The sequence below is a fragment of the Elgaria multicarinata genome, chromosome 7 (assembly GCF_023053635.1).
Source record: "Elgaria multicarinata webbii isolate HBS135686 ecotype San Diego chromosome 7, rElgMul1.1.pri, whole genome shotgun sequence".
NCBI lineage: Eukaryota > Metazoa > Chordata > Lepidosauria > Squamata > Anguidae > Elgaria > Elgaria multicarinata.
This window is the reverse complement of record NC_086177.1, coordinates 89321648-89337616: the sequence shown is the minus strand read 5'-3', so window position 1 is coordinate 89337616 and position 15969 is coordinate 89321648. Positions and strand designations below refer to the sequence as shown.

The following is a 15969-nucleotide window of genomic DNA, read 5'->3' as shown; positions in this document are numbered from 1 at the left end:
GGGCAGGAGGAGAGCAGGGAAGTGAACAGTCCATCCTGCAGCTTATGTGTTATTTTGGCCAACAGGGAGAAGGATTGTCTAAAGCATTTCCTTTCTAGAAAGAAGTTTCAGTTGCCCCTGAGCAATAGTCTTCAATCTAAATGTGTTAAGCCTCAATAAACTGCATTGCTTCTTGTGCACTGTCAGCACAGCTGCCTCAGGGACACAGGGAGAAAGAACTATTGGTGGAAAGGAGTATAAAGAAGTAAGCAGGCAGTACTATCACGGTGGGGATAAACTGAATGTTAACTTGAATGTATGGATGGGGCTGCAAGAGCAGCAGGAGTGTGTCTGTGCTGCAGTTCCTTTGGAACTGGTCTGTGTTTTGCATGTGCTCATTCTTCTAGAAGTTACTGAAGTTTGATCAGTCCACTATAGAATCTGCTTTCTTAACTTGGTCTGCAATGTAATGGAATCACTCCTCTGAAGCCTGCACATATAAGCTCCACACCAAACACACATAGTGATAACAAGTGCTCCACAGCTGAACATAGCAATTTTAAGCCCAACAGTAATTAACTCCAAAATTATGAGTATCTAGAAGGATTCACAGGAATCAAAGGATTTTTTAAAATATAAATCTTCCGCTGCTGTGAATTTTTAAGAGCAGAGAGAGCAAACTTCTGTCTGTCTCAGAAGAATCTGCAGGGTTGTTGTTTTTTATTACAAGGAGCATGTATACGTCTAAGGGTGTAGAGGGCTGGAAAAGGGGCGACGCCGGACTTACCTACTTCCGGAATCGTTGCCTTGTGTCTACATGTGGCACGCGACGTCCTGGGAGGAAGAGGACGTTGTGCCCGCCATTTTGTTTTTTGTTTTTTATTGAAAAAGAGCACTTGAACGCTCTTGGTAAGTTGCAAGGAGCCAGGACAAACCCAAACAGCGGCCCACACCTCCTGCAGTCTCGGGATCATCCCGAGACTGTGGGAAAAAACGGGATTAAAGTGTAGGCCCATATCCCAGGAAAAGGGAGGGATCATCCCTCCCTGTTCCCGGGATCCCCTGTGCGTCATGTGGATGCACAGGGATGATCCCCGGGATATCGCCCCATCTAGACATGCTCAAGGACTAATTTCTCCTTTGCGTGGCACAATTATGGGAAGACCATTTCTTACAATGGATACTGTTGTTTTTATTTTTCTGATGGTTTTAAAATTTTGTATACTTTTTAATGTTTACTGTTTTAACTTTTGTGAACCGCCCAGAGAGCTTCGGCTGTGGGGTGGTATATAAATGTAATACATAAATAAATTCAGAACTTAGTTACTTCCTATAATATAGAACCAAATTTGCCTCCAGTCAAGAAGCCAAAGCATCCAACGTCAGGCTTAGTTAATATTTACACAAATGTCAATAGTTAGGAGCAGTGCCAGCTACGTCCATGTCCCCCTCCGTCAGTGCGTCGACCTTCTCAACACCATTGTCACCTCTTCTTTCTCATCATTGCTACCACTCGCTTGTTTGATAGGCAGAGAACCCGTAAGCAAGTAGGCAGTGTGTGTACTCTTCCCTTCTCACCACCACTCTCGTCTGGGCTAGAGCAAGAGGCAGGTGAACAAGCAGGTTGCAATGGTGAAGAGGAGGTGCAAGTCCAGAGGGCTTGTGTCAGCGGTCTGATGTGTGGGCACTTGGCAGGTGCCCAACTATGCCAACCCTTGACACTAGCCCTAGCTAGGAGGGAAAGTTGGCGTGCAACCTACTTCTTCTAGTGGAGCTGTACAATAGCCTCATATGGCAATTATGGCATAGCCATGTTGAACAGAAGCACTACTGGAGTGATGTTTGTTTGTTTATTTATTTATTTAATTAATTTATATACCGCCCCATAGCCGAAGCTCTCTGGGTGGTTTACAGAAGTTAAAAACAGCACTTGGGTATATGTTTGATGAGTTCCTTCATTCATTCTTCCTGCTGCTCGCCTGGTGCACACAAGACCTTTAAAGATGGTGAATTTAATGACTGTGGAAGTGACATGAGCAGCACAGTCTTGCAGAGGAAATAGGGACGGCCTAGAAGCTGCTGCTCCATGCATACATACATGCAGGTTCCTGTGAGAACCCTTGTTGCTTTTCTTCAGCTATTCTCTTCAGGAGACGAGGAACAAGATGGACCTGGCAAGTATCATGCTTTCACTAGTGAAGGACAAGTCTCTCTTGTCCTGAGTTAGGGGAGAGGAACAGAGCTGAGGTCAATCAAGTCCTACATGCAGGGGCAGTGGGTGAGTGTGAGAGAGAGAGACAGACAGGCAGGCAGACAGGCAGGCAGGCCCTGTTCAGAAGACACCTTAAACCATGGCTTTAACAATGGTGAATAAAGCAAAAAGCCTTACTCACCATTGTTAAAGCCGTGGTTTAAGGTGTCTTCTGAACACAGCCTGGCTTTCTGGCTTAACCACCATGGTTTAAGGTGTCTTCTGAATGGGCCCACAGACAGACAGACAGAGAGTACTAAATCTAATATTCAGTTACTGCTGCCAAGGCCAGGCCACCATTGTCTCTGTCTCCACCAAATAAAGGCAGGGGCAATAGCAGACTCATAAGCAGCAGATATGTAGAGCATCCCCTCCCCTGCTGAACTTGCTTTAGTGGAAACATTAGTGAATGTATCAGTGGTAGAATAGGACTAACCATTTCCTTATCTCACTGCTTATTTTACCCACAAAAGCTGAAGATACTTATAATAGTTCATTATGCCACTACAGTGACTACCTGTAAGTTATAAGCACACCACTGTTAATACAATCCTAGTAATCTTATATAATGTGTGGAAGAAACAAAAGACAGGCCCTTTCCACAGGCTCACAACATGAAGCTCTTCGGATCAGGTTCAGAAGCTCTATGACCCTAAGAAGGATTCCTGAAAAAGAAGTCCCATTGAAATCAGTAGCATTTACTCCAAAAAGAAGAACCAAATTGCCTTAGCACTGACAAGCATCCTTTAAGCTCCATTGATTGCAAGGCACTTCAAACATGAATTTATTTTCCTCCCTACTTAGCATTTTTATTTCACAGCACATGATGGCTCTATATTTTCATGGCTACATTCTTTCTTTTTGGATTCAAGCTGTGTGTTAGTAGTCATGAGCTCTATATATGAGGCCTGTAAATAATATGCTGGTAAACAAAAGATGTTATTGCAATTTGAATTCAGTTGAAGTTCCCACCATTTTGTCTGCTTTGCAGTCCCCTAAGGAGTTGGTTAAGAAATGAGATGAAGAAAATCTATAGAAGGAGAGCTGATTTGGATGTTCAGCATGACCAAATTTTTAGAAGGGAAAATCACTTGCAAACTGAAGCAAAGATTGTGCTTCAGAGAATGTCTCAAGCATATAGATCTTTCTGTGGCAATTTTGTGCTTTATATATACACACTAGCTGTACCCTGCCACGCGTTGCTGTGGCTCAGTCTGGTTAAATTGAAAAGAAAGAAAAGACAAAGCGGATGTTTCTAATACGTTTAATTTCACAATGCTTGTGGATATACAATATTTTTAGTTGTTCCATTGTCTGTGTAGATATAGATTGTCTGGTTTGCCCACTCTAGAACACGCAACATATAATTGTCCATGTGAGAAGCAATCTGTGTCTAGATCTAAACCGCACAATTCTAAAGATTGGCCCTGAGCTTTGTTGATGGTGATTGCAAATGCCAATTGAATTGGGAATTGCAATCTCTTAAATTGAAATGGCATATCTGTTGGAATCATAGGAATGCGAGGAATGAGGACATCTTCACCTTTGAAAGGTCCTGTCAAGATTGTTGCTTCTATGACCTATAAGAGCAAATAGGAGAGAACATGCAAATAGGAGAGGAGGCAGAGGCAGTGGATTGGCCTACTGTTTGGTTTTTAAAAAAGGATGTTTTTACGGTGAGGAGGTTAGTGGAAACTCCTGGCAGTTACCTTTCTTCAGAACGTGCAACTGTCACAGGTGTGACATCTATATTCACTCAGCCAATTGTGAGAGAACATGCAAATAGGAGAGGAGGCAGAGGCAGTGGATTGGCCTACTGGTTGGCGATGCCACAATGACCTATAAGAGCAAATAGGAGAGAACATGCAAATAGGAGAGGAGGCAGAGGCAGCTGTACCCTGCCACGCGTTGCTGTGGCTCAGTCTGGTTAAATTGAAAAGAAAGAAAAGACAAAGCGGATGTTTCTACTATGTTTAAGTTCACAATGCTTGTGGATATACAATATTTTTAGTTGTTCCATTGTCTGTGTAGGTCTGGTTTGCCCACTCTAGAACACGCAACATATAATTGTCCATGTGAGAAGCAATCTGTGTCTAGATCTAAACCGCACAATTCTAAAGATTGGCCCTGAGCTTTGTTGATGGTGATTGCAAACGCCAATCGAATTGGGAATTGCAATCTCTTAAATTGAAATGGCATATTTGTTGGAATCATAGGAATGCGAGGAATGAGGACATCTTCACCTTTGAAAGGTCCTGTCAAGATTGTTGCTTCTATGACCTATAAGAGCAAATAGGAGAGAACATGCAAATAGGAGAGGAGGCAGAGGCAGTGGATTGGCCTACTGTTTGGTTTTTTAAAAAAGGATGTTTTTACGGTGAGGAGGTTAGTGGAAACTCCTGGCAGTTACCTTTCTTCAGAACGTGTAACTGTCACAGGTGTGACATCTATATTCACTCAGCCAATTGCGAGAGTACATGCAAATAGGAGAGGAGGCAGAGGCAGCGGATTGGCCTACTGGTTGGTGATGTCACAATGATCAGCAGGACTGGTTTTGAGGAGGCCTATTTCTTCGATTTTAAGACAAACCTTTGACTGCATAGAGAACATAGTTACATAACAACGCTCGCGTATTCGAACGCAATGCTGTGTCAAAATTTCAAAGCAATCGGTGAAGAACTTTCGGAGATATAACGACAGTAACGAATGGTCTTTTTCATTTTTATTTATATAGATATATGTGCAAATTTTCACTCTTCTGAAAATCCTAGCTTTGGCTCAACATCTAAATTAGGTGTTTTTTAAAATATGCATTATTGACTTCTAGGTGAACAAAGGTAGGCCTAAAAGAGAAATTCCAGTTGGGTGACCATATGAAAAGGAGGACAGGGCTCCTGTATCTTTAACAGTTGTATAGAAAAGGGAATTTCAGCAGGTGTCATTTGTATACAGGTAGTACCTGGTGAAATTTCCTCTTCAACACAGCTGTTAAAGCTGCAGGAGCTATACTAGAGTGACCTTTTGCTAATTTTGCCATTGCTCTATATAGGTTGTTTGGGATTAGCATTGCAGCTGCTAACTGCTCGTAAGACCATATATTAGATGCTCTTGTAATCACTAAGCTGTATTGGACCCTTTTCATATTGTTCATGTGATCCCCATGACATGACAACTGCAAAAATATCAAATAGAGCTACTAGCTGTGACTAGGTGACATCTGGGCATAAAAAATGACAAATGATGAAACAGAAGTAGGTTGGAGAAACAAGCTTCATGAGGTTATGTCAAAGCTACTTCTCCTGTGTCTGTTATTGGGGGATTTCGTTGGCTCATTTGTAATCTCAGCTGTTGGTGGTGGCAGCAGCAGAATTTACTTGTTTCCATGAATTAAATGGCAATAAAATTCACTTTTATTGTAAAATTATCACACAGAATTAGGAAAGGTTAATTATCAAAAAACCAAAGACATTCAAAACCATACAATTCCGCCTGCCCTTGTTGACCAACACCATAGCTTTAGTTCTGTATTGTAACAGAGAATAGTAAGTAAAAGAGACATCATTTCCAATAATCATGAATGAGTAACTGAACACTGCAATTAAGGTTTATGTTGTCATACAAAATTGTGGCTTAAAAATAATTAAAAGACTTCCATCATTCATATAAGATAGGCTACTGTTACCTATTAAGATATTTGGAACAGGTGATATGTTAAGTTTGCTCTGGATATTTGATAGAATAGCAATTTAAAAACTTTATAAATAACAGTTGCTTACCTGTAAATTCTCATTCTCTGCAATGGTAGGGGAGTCAGTCCTCACATCTGGATGTGCTGCATTGGTCTTCGCAGGGGTTGGGGGATCCCATAAGCAGCAATTTACTGTCAACTTATGAAGAAAGTATTATTGCCCTATGTCATGTGATCTCCACTGTTCTCCCTCCCACAAGATCCTGCAGAATTAACCTCTCCCAGAAGTATGGTTGTTGATCCTTAGGAGAAACATGCCATAATGACTGATATCACTATCCTATGAGCCTTATTAAGGCATCAGGGATTGGAAATTTATTTATTTATTTATTGCATTTCTATACCGCCCAATAGCTGAAGCTCTCTGGGCGGTTTACAAATGATGGATTTAGGCTTCTGTCTTTCCTGAGAGAATGCTTGGGGGGAAATCAAGCATGAACACCCTCTTTACTCTTACAGAATACAAATAGATGGTTCCCAGAGCCCCAGGCTGAAGCAGTAGCCAGCAGAAACACTGTTTGAGAGTTAGTTCTGTTAGTAGTATTAGCCATAGGTTCTAAACAACCTTGAAGTGGTTGAAAAGTCAGTAAGAGGCTGCAACCCTCCAAACAGTTTGAAGAATCGTCTGAATTGTCATAGTTATTTGCTGCCCAAGAACACTCAGCTAGCCCCTAGGACAAACAGAGAATTGAACCCAGGTCTCCCTGGTAAAAATGTGGCACTCTCTCCACTACGTTGAGCTGGGTCTCTGTAACTACAGAGATACAGTGATCAGGCTGGACCTGCCTTTGGAGGCGTCCAGCACAATTTGAAGCATTTGAAATCAAAAGGTACAAATACCTATGGATTTGCTGCTCCACGAGTTCCACAGAAATGATGAGAATTGTGCAGGAGCACCTCCCATTGGGTCTTACACAGGAAAAGTTCTCAGTATATTTCTTTAAATACTTTGTGGTTCTTTTATTTTCCAAGAATTATAGGAACCTAGGAAGCACCTTATACTGAGTTGGACCATTCGTCCACCTAGCCCAGTATTGTCAATGTTGACAGCCCTCTAGGGTTTCAGATGAGGAAAAAGGAGAAAAAGCAACTCTAAGCAGTGTGAGAAGAGAGACTGGCTCTGGTGCTGTGAAGGATGATAAATCTTTAATGGTATTAACAAAAGATTAAAAAAAAATTGAAAACCCTCAAAAAATCTCAACGTTTCTGATACCAGGATCCTTCGTCAGGAGCAACTTTTTCTATCGAGCGACCTCATCAAAAGCTGGACGCTCCATAGAAAAAGTGTTAACCTTTGCTCCTGACGAAGGATCCTGGTATCCGAAACATTGAGCTTTTTTTAAAATATATTTTTAATCTTTCGATAAAACCATTAAAGATTTATCATCCTTCACAGCACCAGAGCCAGTCTCCCTTCTCACACCTCGAGGGTTTCAGACCAGAGTTTTTCTAGTCCTACCTGGAGATGCTGGGGATTGAACCTGGGACCTTCTGCATGTGAAGTAGGTGCTGTACTAGTGAGAAATTGTCCCTTCCTCCACCAGTGTCTTTTTTCAGGGGGTTGTGGGGGGGGGGGAGATAACCAATGAAAAGGCCACTTTTTGTGAAGATCACCAGTGTCATTTTGAAAAAAATTATAAGGAGAAAAAGAATCACTTACGAATTCTGTAAAGAAAATGTTTTATTTAAAGTGTTAAATACCATCACCAGAATGAATTTGATTTACATTAGTTGGTGTACATTAACAGGCCTAATCTGCCCTTTTCTCCCCCAACTTCAATTTCCTTTACTTTTAAAACAGACTATGTACAAGACAGCTGTGGTCACTGGAAGAGTGCTATTTACATGACTAAATTATAAGTAGAGTTGCAAACATGTGAATATTAAAAAAAATACAATCAACTTTGAAAATAAATACTGCATAATGACCAGGTATGTACAGACCTTCCATATGGTCATGTCCTTCTTGTCTGAATTAAAAATAATTGTATATAGGAAAATGCATAAAAGAATGCATTGACTGCATGTCACAGTATTAGGAACAGAGTCATACGAAATTGTTTTAGTCCTAGGGGATAATGCATGTCTTTAGTATTCATGGATTGGTCATACACAGGTGATCATATTATTTCAATCCACAGAGTTTACCAATCTTCTTTTACTTAACCTATATATAACCTTGCTGGAAAAAGCGATCCTTCTGAGCTCAGTAATTCCTTATAGCAGCAAAGATTCTGGAACACAAATAGAATTCCCAATGCAAAAGCTTCCCCGTTTATTACAATATAGGGGATAGTTCCATGAGCACATCTCTTTCCATTGTTACTCAGAAGGAGTTCTAGATCATTGGATGGGTGCAATTCACTGGGCGTTTTAGCTGCACCATCCCCATTCATTTCAGTGGTGCACATGCATGGTACACGGACAAACTTAATAGGCTGTACTCATAGTTTGATTCATGTCTAACTGCATCATATTAAACAAAAGGCATTAGAAGAGATACCTATTGTTCCTTTCACGATCCTATGATTCATGTACATTTTGGGATATTATAGATCTTTCATACAAAATCAGAATATTTGTGTGCATGGCCTTAATTCAAACATTATGTATATTAAAATATTATTGCAATGCTTCAACATTAAACAATAGTTATGTATTAAAGGCATCTAATGACACAGAAAAAAGGATGATGCACTTGAACATTAACAAGTTACATTCCTTTTCATCAGGAGATAATAAGAGATCTGGACTTAAAATACCTTACCTTTCCATCCCTCCTTCAAATAGTATTAAATTAACCTGATACAGGAGATAGGTGTTGTTTGTTTCTTCAAATACCTGTGGCGTTTTGCATTTAGGCTCTTGGTGATGGTGTCAAAAAATTATTAAATTGCATGTATTTTAATTAAGGCGTTAAAAAATCAAAAGGTTCAGTCCTGCCATCTCTTAGGGCATGTAAGTACCACTAATTTAAAGATTAAATAGGCTCAGGACTGCAGCCCAAATTGTGACTTTTTAATGTCAGGCTCATATTTATTGATTTGCTATCACAAACACAGTTTATGAAAACTGAACAGAACAGCTTAATTGCTATTTATTGTGACCCTAAATGGGTAGCAATTTGTTTTGCTCAGTGCAAATGATAAGATGCTGATACTTAGCAAGACTGTTGTCTTGTTATTTCTTCAAAACCATCCAGAAATGATAGTTCAACCTTTGAATGAACAATGCTGGTGCTGAAAACAAATTTATTGAAGACATTTTACAAATGGCCACATGATTCCAGTATTTTGCTGTAGAATTTAATTTGAAGGTGAGAAAAAAGAAAATAAGTTTCCATGCACTGTACAATAAACTGCAAAAAGTTCAATTTCTTTTATCAAATACATGCTGAATTATTGTAATGTACTCCCCAAGCCATGTTGCAAAAATTCTTTTCAACATGCTTGAAAAAAGTTCTTAAACAATATTTTCCCCCCTCAAAGATTTCAGAAATGCAGTATCATCTGCAGTTCTGAACCAAATATGGAGCATGAGAGTAATAAGTCAAAATTAGCCGTTTCAGAGTATAATGATCATCCTGGGAGGTAGGAAGGGAATGAGAGCAAAAGGAGGGAGGGGTAGACAAGAAGGGGAAAGAAGTGTACAATTTGCACATATTGTTGAACTTTACAAGGCTTGTACCTTTTACATTTAAATAAATTTAATATATTACACTTATTTCTTGTCACATAAACATAATTTTAAATATTTGCTAGAAATTATTAATTTTTCATTTATGTCTGCAAAAACACAGACCATGATTGGTTTAAAGAATGATAAACTTGGTGTGTCTTATCACCCTGTTGCATTCTCTCCCTTTTAAAACCATGCACTAGTGAAATTTATTTTAAAAATAATATAAATTGTTGAAAATGGCTGATTTATTCTTTTTTTGCAAGTTGCAGCCCCAAGAAAATAATTTTAAGTGTTCAGCATAATCTGTGTCCATGCAAAAAAGTGTCTTTAATTTCATACAGTACAGTATAGCCACAGAATTTTAATTTTCAGAGAGTCCACACACTGGGTTTGACTCTAGCAGTAGCTGGAGTTATGAAGCCGGCCACTATTAGTCTTCAACCTTTCTGATAAGGCGTGTTTCCTCTGCTGTTAATAATTGCAGTGACAGATCGCTTTTCCTTTAATGACCCTCTTTTCTTCCTTCCTCCCAGATGACTTGTGACATGGCTTCTTTGGGTAGCTCCGTATTTCTGTGGCATATCCAGGCTTGGGGAGGCTGGGGGCGGGCAGGAAGGGGCAGATAAAGAAAAGGGAGCAAGAAAATAGATGTGCCATTGAAAGGGGTTCTTGTTGCATGAGACAGCTTGATTCTTTAGTTTAATCCATGGCTTCAGATTGGACTAAAAGTCGAGTGTCACTGAACTCCAAACCATTTAGTTCTTTCCAGCTCCACTCCTTCACCTGAGGACTTCCTTTAGAGCACAATGTGTGCAACTTCCTCTGAGAACACAGGATCGCTTTATAGCCCTAGAAACAGGCTCCGAAGACACAACATTAAGCATGCAGTGTTACCAGGGTTTGCGACCTGTTAATTTTTTATTTTTACGTAACGCTGGTTGCTATGATAACAGTTTCACAGCTGCTATGAGCGAGCATAAGAAGGTCCCGTTGAACTTTCAAGAGATGACTGGGAAGCCCTTCTTGTAAGGGGGGCCAGAGTTGGATCTACTAGGGAGGAAGGGGGGAAAAGTTTGAACCAGCCAATCACCATGTTGGACAGGTCCAGTTCGTCTAAAAGTATCTGTGCCACTCCCATAAAGGATTTGTGATCCATACGTCCATAGTCTCCCCACACGATAATCTGTTGGATTAAAAAGAAATAGATTTTAGGGGGCAGGGAATGAATTAAATTCTTCAGTTCAATTAACAGGATGATCTAGAATAATTAAAAACCAAGGGAAGGTCCAGAGTCTCACCCTGAATAGTCTGACAAGTGGTGGCATCACTCAAAGCAATGGAACCTTGGGGCGATTTCAAAATATCTCTCTCTCTCTCTCTCTCTCTCTCTCTCTCTCTCTCTCTCTCTCTGTATCCATATCTAATTGCTTTTATGGGTATTCTGGTACTTTCTTAAATTCATCTTCCGACCATGGCCTATCAGAGGCCACTCTGGATAGCATACTGATTTGTGGAAAGTGAAGTCCAGGCTATGCTAGGAATAGGCTCACTTTGCATCTAACCTCTTATGCATACAGGTTAGGATTTAGGTTACTCAGAGCTGAACCTGACAGGAATTTCAACCTATCTGTTGTCTAAAATGTATAGCCTAACCGTATGAATGATTACTTGGAAGTAAATCCCATTAACTTCAGTATGCCTTGGCTTTTCCACCATTATGCTATGACTGACGTTTAATCTGAAGTTTTGGATTTGATTTATCTGCTACAGTTTCCAAATGCTTTGTTACCTGATGACTGCTTATTGTTTATATTTTAATTGTTTTATTGTTCTTTTAATTTTTATGCTTATTTGTGTGGAACAGAACACAATAACAATAATAAATATAAATGTAATCTAAGTTTTTACAAGATCGTAGCTTTAATCTTTCCACCATTTCTAGAGAGAAGTTCATTATCAAACTTTTATCGATCTAACTTAGTAAAATATATTAATTTTGCCTGCCTACACTGCTGGGGGTTAGGGTATCCCTGCGTCCTCCCTTCACATGGGCCAAAGCATCCAGAGGGCCGCAAGTAGCCCATCCCTGGCCTAAAGGGTCAACTTTGTAGTTTGGGACTGTTCTTGGATCCAGCATTGTCACTGGAAGCACAGGTGGCCAGGTTACCTGAAGGAGATCTATATCTATATCTATCTCCAGACGCCATGATCATCTTCAGAGGCCCTTATGCAGGTGCAGGTGAAAAATATTTTAATAGGATAATAGAGAGGTTAAATGATTGCTACACAAGAAAGCAGTGTAAGGGGGAAGTTAGTCTTAGGCAATGACACTGAAAGGGCTGGTTTTTAGATATGCATGGCTACGGGGCACATTACCTGTAAAACTTTTCCTTGGGGACTCTCTTCAAAGGACAACAGTTGCTGATAAAGAGGTTCCAGCGTTTTTCTTGCAACCTTTGTTTTCTTTTTGGCTATACAGACTCCATTTTCTAATAGATACACCTTTACATATGGTGCTTTGAGGAGAAAAACAAATATTGGTTAAGAAGCCAGTTTTCCACATTAGCTACACCACATGCAAAATCCCAAAATTTAGCTGATAAATATTTTAATTAAATACATCGTCATACATTGCGTTCATGAGGACCTTCTCTTTCTTTCCTTTATCCCTCTCCCTTAGCAGTAGGCACATTATGAAGTAAATCTTGTTTTCAATTAATGTTGACACTTTTGCTTCATGGTAAAATAAATGAATCTTAGTCTTAATTCAATTCTATTTTGTTGTGATTTCCAGTAAAGAGCAAGGCAGGAGACCAGTTAATCCTTATTGAAGTTCTGAATCCCAAGAATAGCAAGAACTTTGCCCACTCATTAAATAAGTTGTTCTATAGCACTAGCTACGTAGTTAAAATAATTCCATGATTTAATATATAAAGATCATACATCACACAGTAAGGGAAGTTGGAAAATTCAGTTTCAAAACTCGAATAGTCCATCTTGTATGGGTGCCATTCATTAGAAGAGCGCTCTTTAGAGGTGTCTGTGAGACAAGCCTGTGGCTATTGTGGCTATTGTAGTAAACCGCCCAGAGAGCTTTGGCTGTGGGGCGGTATATAAATGTAATAAAATAAATAAATTAAATACAATAAATAAAACAAAATAGGTTTATGAGCCTAATTGCTAATGTGCTGTCAGTGTTATCAGTTATGCATTTTTCGTTTTCATAGAATCATAGAATAGCAGAGTTGGAAGGGGCCTACAAGGCCATCGAGTCCAACCCCCTGCTCAATGCAGGAATCCACCCTAAAGCATCCCTGACAGATGGTTGTCCAGCTGCCCCTTGAAGGCCTCTAGGGTGGGAGAGCCCACAACTTCCCTAGGTAACTGATTCCACTGTCATACTGCTCTAACAGTCAGGAAGTTTTTCCTGATGTCCAGCTGGAATCTGGCTTCCTTTAACTTGAGCCCGTTATTCCGTGTCCTACACTCTGGGAAGATCAAGAAGAGATCCTGGCCCTCCTCTGTGTGACAACCTTTTAAGTATTTGAAGAGTGCTATCATGTCTCCCCTCAATCTTCTCTTCTCCAGGCTAAACATGCCCAGTTCTTTCAGTCTCTCTTCATAGGGCTTTGTTTCCAGACCCCTGATCATCCTGGTTGCCCTCCTCGGAACACGCTTTTTTACCTGGCAGTGTCTTTGAACCTGGTTTTACAACAAGGCCTCGAGCTCTTATTATTTCCACTTCCAACTGTCCCTTTTTGTCCATCATTCCAACCTGGATATCACCTAAGAAAGAAAAGAAATCCAATTACTGCAATAAAAAATAACAATTATTTTGAAATACTGTTAATAGGAAATCACTTTTTCCTTTCCCCTAAAATTATAATCATATAAACAGACGCTAACTAATTAGCCCTTACATCAATAGGGTCCATCTAGTCCAGCTTTCTGTTGACACAATGGCCAACTAGATGCCCACGGGAGACCCACAAGCAGGACATGAGCGTGATAGCACTTTTTCGCCTATGTCCCCCAGCAGCTGGTGTATATAGGCATATTGCCTCTGATACTGGAGGTGGCATATAAGCAACAGGAATATCTTGCCTCTTTCTTCAGCACACGTGCCAACATCCTCAGTTATGGAATTGACCAACAGTTTTAAAATCTGCATTATAAAGAATTCAAAGCATTGGACATATTTGCCCAAGGCCAAGCCCAATTCGCAGACTAATGGAAAGTATAACTTCAACTGCTCTTCCTTTTGCTTAATAATATATAGACGTTGCTGAAGAGTTACTTATCTAAAGCTATTGCTCATCATCTAATCTTTTTGCAGACTTCTTGACTTTAACATATTCTGCAGTGACGTTAATGGCAAACCCTGGTTTATGTCTATGGTGGGTTATCTTCCATCATGAACATTGGCAGTTGCTAGCTTTGCACTTGAAGCTGTGTGTTTCACAATGGGATAGAAGTCCTTCTTTGAAAAAGTGAACAAGGAATGTCACTATGGGAAAGTTGTGAAGCAGAATAGGGCAGGAAAGTTGGTGAGCACAATTATTTAGATCATATGTTCTACCAAAGTTTAGATTTCCAAAAGTTGTCAGTAGCCATAGACGGCTGAGTTTTTCTGTGGCTGAGAGAAACTGATTTCCGCATTAAATTTTAACTGAGCCTGAATCGATCCAACAAATCTAAAGTGAGTACAATTGTTATTGACTAATTAAAGTGGCAACCAAATGGCAAAATTTCTTACCCATTGCTGGAGTAGCCAGTGTTTGGCGCCCAACGAGTTGTGCAGGACCAAGTCCATCCAGAAAATCACTGAACTGGCTGTCTGCAGCCAACCGAACACCAGGAAAGATCAAACTAATGGAAAATAAGTTTGTTAATCAGAACCTGGCCCACAACAATGTGTTCATTTACATATACAGATCTACTAATATTATCAAGGATAAAATGATTTTGTAGGTATACTAATGGGCAAATCTGATTCTCCATTATACCTTCCTAGTATACTGAATATTCCTTTCTTTCCTCCAAATACTAATTCTTATGGCACAAAAAGGCATGCACTAAGTTTCTAGCTTAGCTTGCTGAAATGTTGAGAAAAAGGAATATTTTTCTGGGAAACCACTACAGTTAGATGAAGTTACTAAATAAGATTGTTAGTTCAAAAGTTGAGAAGCAACTTTCCTATGTTTTCATTTAACGATGTAAGCACTTTTCAGATATTCAAAGAGTACAATGATGGTGTACAGACTCTGGGCAGTAGTATTATTAATGGAAATGACACTGTGCTACCATAAATATATGAAAAGAACTTTGGTTAAGATGGGATGTGCATGTTTCTTCCTCAAGAGCATGCAAATCAAGAACATTTGTCAGTCTTTGATTGTGAGCTGTTTATTTATTTATTATGAATATTTATATTCTGCTTTTCCAAGAGATTACTGAAAACTGTTAATTATCTTCCACCTACAATGTAGCACTTTGAATAGAGCCGCAATGCTTTATTGGAACCACCAAAAGTTCCTTTCAGTATGCTTATCTGCATGTGTATCCTTCTGAGGCCCTGTCAGGCAGCCTGAGGATCCTAGACTGCAAAACCTAGCCCTTACCTTTCCAACTAATATGACCATGTGCATAACCTGAATTAATGTCAAAGCTGCAATGTCAAATGACACCATTAATTTTTGCATCTTAAAACACTCTAGTTATGTTTTCTAACCAGGCAAAACTGTATTATAAAATATCAGACCTTAATGAAATTAGTATAATAATGTATTTTAAAAAAACATATTCTAAAAAAGAAAATTTATGAATTGTGGACCAACATCCTTTTGTAATAGAAACAGTCTTTAGAAGGAGAGTCGAAGTTGTGGTCAATTATGAAATACTTAGTTGAAGACTGGGGACAGGATCTGGATAACTGCATGCAGTTATTCCTGCACAGGGCTTTCCTGCCTCTTCCTTCCTGCTCTGGCAGGGCCGGCACCAATCTATTTTGCGCCCTAGGCAGGCGCGCCATATTGAAGCCCCCCCCCCCTGGCGTCCGCTCCTGGCTTTGAAGCCAGGACGCTGGGGTTGGGGGGCGGGGCGTAGGCTTCAAAGCGGCGTGCCTGGAAGTGGCTTCCGGGCGCGCTGTTCTGAAGCCGTCACCCCCTCCCCCCCAACCCCAGCGTCCTGGCTTCAAAGCCAGAAGTGGCTTCCAGCCGGGCGCTGGCTTCGAAGCCAGGACACTGGGGTTGGGGGCGGCGGCTTTGGAACAGCGCGCCCAGAAGCCGCTCTAGGAGAGCAGCTTCCGGGT

General features: G+C 40.2%; 1 protein-coding gene across 7 annotated transcripts in view; it reads right to left on the bottom strand.

Annotated features, from left to right (window-relative positions):
- Positions 1 to 7655: 7655 nt before the first annotated feature.
- The window catches only part of RIMS2 (regulating synaptic membrane exocytosis 2), a 422508-nt gene continuing 414194 nt past the window's right edge, over positions 7656 to 15969 (bottom strand). For all 7 annotated transcript variants that reach the window (XM_063131026.1, XM_063131028.1, XM_063131027.1 and 4 more), the window contains 4 exons: positions 14416 to 14528; positions 13344 to 13445; positions 12036 to 12175; positions 7656 to 10842 (listed from right to left, as the gene is read on the bottom strand). In XM_063131026.1, the coding sequence (XP_062987096.1) occupies positions 10624 to 10842; positions 12036 to 12175; positions 13344 to 13445; positions 14416 to 14528 (574 nt within the window). In that variant the 3' untranslated portion in view covers positions 7656 to 10623. The remainder of the gene's footprint in view (positions 10843 to 12035; positions 12176 to 13343; positions 13446 to 14415; positions 14529 to 15969) is intronic.